At 45.0% G+C, this 6725-nt stretch overlaps 1 protein-coding gene across 2 annotated transcripts in view; it reads left to right on the top strand.

Moving 5' to 3' along the window:
• Window positions 1-2668, top strand: part of CRACD (capping protein inhibiting regulator of actin dynamics) — a 233791-nt gene extending 231123 nt beyond the window's left edge. For both annotated transcript variants that reach the window (XM_045284293.1, XM_045284292.1), the window contains one exon: window positions 2428-2668. In XM_045284293.1, coding sequence (XP_045140228.1) covers window positions 2428-2588 — 161 coding nt within the window. In that variant the 3' untranslated portion in view covers window positions 2589-2668. The remainder of the gene's footprint in view (window positions 1-2427) is intronic.
• The last annotated feature ends 4057 nt before the right edge of the window (window positions 2669-6725 follow it).

Here is a 6725-nt window from a genome sequence, read left to right as displayed (position 1 = left end):
GCCCTGACCATCCCCCTACTCTCGTGATATCGCTACTCCCACTACTGTCCTTGAGGGGTTTACCTGTCCTGAATTCCATGTGGCGAGAGCTCTTATCTGTATCAATGTATGTTTTCTGGTCTAGCCAGATTTGTACAGTAGAACTGGGTCATGGTAGTGGGGGCAGAGGATGTATTCAGGAATTAGAGGAATAATGTGCGTTTCGTTGGTGCTATACTGCATACTTGGTTGAATCGTCCCTTCCATATAACCCTTCTGTAGGGGGATAGCCATTTGTCTACAGATGGGCTTTGGGTCTCCACTCCAACTCCCCTTGCTTGCATCGATATAGTTGTTTTAGATCTTCTGATACCTGATCCCGTCGACACCTCATGATCACCCAGGCTGATGTGCTTCTTCCATGTGGGCTTATTTGCTTCCCTGCTGGATAGCTGCTTGTTTAGCACCCCAGATGCTGTATCTTTTGATAGCCGGGCACCATCCACTCTCTTTACCACATTGCTTATGCACCCATTTTGCCTTCTGCTCTCTTAAAGAGTTACAATCTCAACAACCCATAGGAAAAGTTCTACCCTGTCTTGTAGGGTTGGAATCTACTCAATGGCAGTGAGGGTTTGAGTTACACACTTGGTGGCAGAAACAGTTGTGCTCAACTGCTAAAGTTTAAAAACACAAGAAGCAGCCTGGTGTTCTGTTTCTGTTAAGATTGTTGTTGGGGGAAAGGCCTAGCAATCTACTTCTAAAAACCCCATGGGGCACAGCCCTGCTCTGATTCACATGACACCACTGTGAATCCGAATCCATTCCATGGCACCGAATGCAAAAACATACCCCAGAGTGGTGAGATGTCAACACAAAAATTGTGTAGATATGACAAAATAATAATAATTTATAAATCATCAAGGGTTCATGAAGGAGGGGGAAAGCAGGGAAGGAGGGGGGGGGAATGAGGAGCTGATACCAAGGGCTCAAGCAGAAAGCAAATGTTTTGAGAATGATGATGGCAACAAATGTACAAATGTGCTTGACACACAATGGATGGATGGATGAATGGATTGCGCTAAGAGTTGTACAAGCCCCCAATAAAATGATTTTAAAAAAGGAAGAAAATGAGAAACAGGGAGTGGATTGTGCAGAATCGTAGGAACAACTAGGACCCAGGGCAGAGCAAAGGCAAATTCCCATCTCCCAGACCAGGGCCGGGTGTTCTTCCACAGAGAAGAGCCCTTGAAGGTGAAGGGCTCACAACTTTACAAATTACCCAAGAACATGGATCGTCAGGTGCTAAGGAGTTAATGAATGGAATCGTGGCCCCGAGACATGAAGTTTGCTAAGAAAAATGAAGAGGTAGAATGGAAACCATGTCAAAATTCTCGACATGAAAAATACGTTATTTAAATGATGCAAGTGACATCTTTATCACTGTGCCTCTGGCTTTCCCTTTAATGTATAATAAACATTTTCACGTTGCCACAACCCAGATGTCTCCAGGTTAACAAAGGGACTCTGTGCTCTGAAGAGGAGCCCTTGGGGGTGCAATAGATTAACAGGTGGCTCTGTGTTTCCTGAAAGATTGACATACGGAGCCGTTCTACTCCATCCTGGTGGATCAGTGTGTGTCAGAATTGACTCAGGCCAGCAGTGGGTTTGATTTGGGGCTTTGATGAAGTATTTGTCTTTTCCGTCAGTCAGCATGTTCTGAACACGGGTAGGTGTAGGTCATTGTCGGTCCCCAGCCAATGCACTTCAAAGGCAGCCACTACCCATCTGTAAGTAGAGGCTTGCAAGTTGTTGTGATGTTGAACAGGTCGTAGCAGAACTTCCAGACTCAGACAGACTAGGGAGAAAGGCTTGGTGATCGAATTCTGGAAATCAGCCAGTGAAAACGCTATGGATCAAATCTGCAACCAGTCAATCATGAGGAGGGTCCAGGACTGGAAAGCATGGCATTCCAGCGTGTGTGGGGTCCCCCCGAGTCAGGGACCAACAGCAGTTAACAACACGCTCTAATCAGGAGAGCTGGGGCTGTGGTTGGTCAAGGGACTTTTGACGTCATCAGCTGGCTAGGTTCCAAGTGCTGAGTTGACTGACTGTCTGACTAAAGTAACAAGCTAGACTCTCTGTTTCTCTCTGTATTTTGCAGGTATCGGTTCTGTGTACAGAGCATGAAGTTCCCAAGAAGGCTCAGAAATCAGAATGAGCTGTTACTGTATAAGTGACAGTTTTATCAGTTAGCTTTCTGCTCCCGTATCTAAAATGAGGATAGTCTCACACCCAAGGGCCCGGAAACTTCCCTCTCTGTGTTTCATTGAATTTTTCTGTCTGAACCAAATAAACGTCTGGTACACTCTGACATCATTTTTAAAATATCATTTCAGACAATTCTGACTTAATTCTTTTCTCCTTTTCTTTCAAAACCAAATCCAGTGGAGATCTCGGATTCCGCTCCCCACCCGCCCCTGGTAAAAGAAGTCCCGAAGAGGTTCTCCACGCCAGATGCTGCCCCCGTGTCCACAGAGCCAGCCTGGTTGGCTTTGGCGAAGCGGAAAGCCAAGGCCTGGAGCGACTGCCCACAGATTATTAAGTAAAGAGGGGTTCCTCGTCCCTTCCTGTGGCCTGATTTTGGCCCCTCTCTTGCCCTTTTTATTTATTTATTTTTTTAGATGAGGTGGGGGTGGGGGTGGAGGAGCGAGCTAGAAAAAAGACGCATGTCTCATTGGCTCTAGAATAACATTTAGAAACTGAACTGGCGGCGTTCAGTATTGAGAGTGGATTTGCACAACCCTGGGTCTTGGTGCCTTGAGCTCCTCCAAGTTCTAAGAGAAGGTCCCATTCAAAGGACCCCTAACTACCCCACGAGGCACAAACTCCTGAGCCTGCCATGCCCATTCCACGGCCCTTCCCCACCCAACAACGTGTATGTCTGCCAGTCTTTGTCATGGTGTTTTGATTCTCGACTCTGAACTTTTGTTGTGTGTGTGTGTGTGTGTGTGTGTGTGTGTGTATTGTTTTGTTTTGAATCCAAAATGTTTACCTACCACCTGGGTGAGGATTTCTGCCCTTTCCTCAGTTAGCACTGACAGGCCCACATCTAGAAGGAAACAGGAAGGCCCGCTGCCCTGAACACAAGGAGACCCCCGGTCTCCGGCTCCCAACGCTGCACGCCGGGGGCTTCCTTGGCTTGGTTCCTTTCACTTGTCCGCAGTACTCACTCTTCCACCAGTTGCCCCACCTGGTTCCTGGGGGGTTTGTTCGTTTGTTACCATCTCCAAGAAAGGAAATTCTGTGTATCAGCTCTCAGTTCTTGTCCCTTCTAGTGTAGTGGTTCTTCAGATGACCAGCCTTCAGCCCAAACCTTCTGAGGACGGGGCCAGGAATGTATAGATTCTTCAGGTGGATCCTGGTCTCAACCCTTACCTCGGGGATTTACTACAAGCTGTGCGGAGGGGCTATTGACATGCTGGGACTCTGGAGAGAGCCCAGAGGTCTTCAGGGAGCGTTACCAGAAGCTACTCAGGCACGATGTGGAGCCGTTGTACCAAGGACTTCCTGCAGGAACCTTTTATTTGTTTTCTCTTTGCCCTACTTGGGTTTTTCATAATTGGGTCCTGCTATTTAGCAGCATTTATAACTTAGAAGGTTCACTCCGCTCCCTGTAATACACATCTCAGGAGTTTCCAGTAGCCTTGTTACTGAGCAGAGGGAGGGGATTGGGCAGCTTGAAAGACATCTACATTCCCTTATTTCCCTATATTGCCTTCCCATGAAATAATCAGACCAGCAGACCCACATTTTGCTGGTGCTAACTTTCTAATTCACCGGGTTGGCATATTCCTCTTTCCTTAGATTCTGACCCCAAAATAGATCCTCCGCCGTCTTCTTTCCCTCTCCCATCAGCCTCCGTTATCACTTTTCTTTGTGCCTACTCAGTATGCAATGTTTGAGTCTCTCATTTGCCTGAAGGAAGGATGAGAGCAAAGCTACTGGCCACAGAAAACGCATCATTAAATAGTTCCGCCTCACAGTAGCAGCTGGTATCGAACCCTTGCAATTTGGACTTACTAGTATGTACACCAGACCTTCAGACTGTTAAGAATGAATGTAACTTTAACTTTATGTGTAGCTGTGGAGAGCAATTCCTATTCCACTGCACATTTTTCACACTGATGCTCATTTCTAAATCTTGTGGGTAGGCCTCAGTTTCCCTGGGTTTCCTCCCTAATGTTACACGTTTTCACAGGGCCTTTCCTGTGTAAACTTCGGGTCCTATCAGTCATGGCAGAAAGAGGCAGGGAATGAAATCATTGACAGACTGGTAGACAGTCATCTCTGTACCGGCATACAACACAGGACGACTAGCTTAGCAACAATTTTTACATCAAAGTCTTTAAAAGATGAGCACACCGCAGAAAGGAGAGTCTCAGTTCTTATTTCTAACAACTTCTAAGGGTCCACATCTAACATTTCATGAACAAGGTCACCCCAAATTTGCACTAAGTACCAATGAAGTGTTATTTTGCTTTAGTTATGTTTCAGCCTCTTCTGTTCAACAACCTGGGGGAATTTATGTAAAAACATATACAAAAATTCAACACAGGTTTTGTTTTTATTTTTAAATGAATGATTGCTATGGTAAACACAAGCTTAACTCTTTTAAAATTTAAGTCTAAATATACTTCTCGCGAGGTTATAGATGGTTAACCTCTGTTCACAGACATATATAAAATTAGAGGGTTCTTTTTGCTTACTTTAAAAAAATTTTCAAGTGCAATTGTTTCTTACAGACATGATTCATCACTATTAAATTATAATTTTAGCCAGTTATCGGCAAGTTTATAGTATGTGTTCGTTGTCTCTTGTGTTTAGTTTGCTTATTTTAAAGCAGAAACATTAGTTACAAGGGTCTTGCAATATTTTTACCAACAATAACATGAAGTAGAGACTTAAAACGAAAATACCTTAGTGTGATTTTAGTATTATTTTGAGATTTCAGTTGTATAAAGTTTTAATGTAAAGTGTCCATTATTGAAGGAAAAAGATCTTTCAATAAAAAATACCCAGAAGATCTTCAGCACTGGTGGAGTTTGCTTTCTGTGGTGAACTTATTAATTTCAATGACTCTCTACAAGTAATCTTATTTATATAGTTTTTGTTGAACAAGAAAAATTTCTAGGCGTTACTGTATTTTTTAAAACAGATCATACAAACAATAAGCTGGGTTGGGGGGCTTGTTTGTGGGTTGGTTTTAAGACCATGCAATGTACTATGCACTTGTATATGCTATTTACGGGGGGTGTGTTATTGGCTAAATATGTGGCACCTTTACTTTTCACTGAAGTTCTTTGGATTTTTTAAAAAGAAAAGTGATGATCGGGGCAAAGAAAATATTTACGCTGGCCCTAAGTTGGAACTGGTGACCCCTGGGGAGGACTAATGGTCAAGTGCTCAACTGTAATGAAAAGCTTGGTGTGGGTCAAACCTATCCGAAGATACCAAGGAAGAAAGGTCTGGTGATCTAGTTCCAAAGTGTTACAGCCTTGCAAACCCATCCACTACCATCAATTCCAACTCTTAGTGACTCCAGGGGACACAATAGATCTCCTCAAGGGTTTCTAAGGCTGTAAATCTTTATCAGAGCAGATAGCCTCATCTTTCTCTGGAAGAGCAGCTGGTGGGTTTCAACTGCCATCTGTGCTGTCAGTAGCCCAACTCTTGGCCCTTAACCATTGTGCCATGGGCTCCTTATTATTAAGAATAGTAGTGATTAAACTCCTAAGCATCTCAAGCTATGATTTGGGGTTTGAATTTTTGAGTCAGGAAGTTCAATTTATTGGTGGGCATGGGTCAACAGCACACAGTGCTTCCCAGGCCTTCATGAGTGTAGGGCTCGCCACTTGTCCAAGGGGTGGTGATTGGGGACGTATTTGACTCCACAACCATCTGGGATGAGGTGCTTTCTCAGCCCCCATGTCTTCAAATTCATCAGCATTAAACTTGGTAAAGCCCCACTTATTGGAACTCTGATCTCCTGGCTGGCACCCAGGGAACTGGATCTTGGCCCTGCTTAAGGCCTCAACTCACATGCTCCCTGTTTTGAAGCTTGGTACACATGGACACAATGACTTGGCCACAAGCATGTTGCATCTCAGTCTTGAGTCTGGGCTGGGGACAACAGAGATTAGCAAGGTCAGAAACATTAAGGAGAAGAAAAGGGCTGTCTCCAACGTCCCATAGGGCAGTCTAACATGCCAAAGCTTGCTGTTTGCAGCCACTACACACCAGCTTCCACAGATGTGTTAGTCTGGGTACTTTAGAGTAACCCACAGAAACTCATGAATAAGAGAGTTTTATATAAAGGTTAAGTGCACATCAAGAAAACATCCCAACCCAGAGCTGCCCAGGCCCACAAATCCCAACATTAGCCCATTTGTCTGACACCAATCCACAAAGTCCTCCATCTCACAAAACACACAATGATGCCAACTGCAGGAGGGAAGCCGTATCAGTGAACGTGTAAGCATCTCAGCGCTGGCAGGGGTCTCCCCTCAGCTGCTCCAGCACCCAGGGCTGCATCGGGGTAGATCCATGTGGTTTCTCCTCAGGAATGTCTTGTAGGAAGTGAGCCTTGCCAGCTGAAGCAGGGAACTGGCTAAGGCAGCTGCACCCTGGTCCGACCATCAGAAAGCAAGAGACCTGAGAACTAGAAAGGCGAGGCTCACCGAACC

This window comes from Echinops telfairi, unplaced genomic scaffold (genome assembly GCF_000313985.2).
Source record: "Echinops telfairi isolate 266 unplaced genomic scaffold, ASM31398v2 ScPeMD7_7468;HRSCAF=8506_0, whole genome shotgun sequence".
Taxonomy (NCBI): Eukaryota; Metazoa; Chordata; class Mammalia; order Afrosoricida; family Tenrecidae; genus Echinops; species Echinops telfairi.
This window is presented reverse-complemented; position numbering and strand designations above follow the sequence as displayed.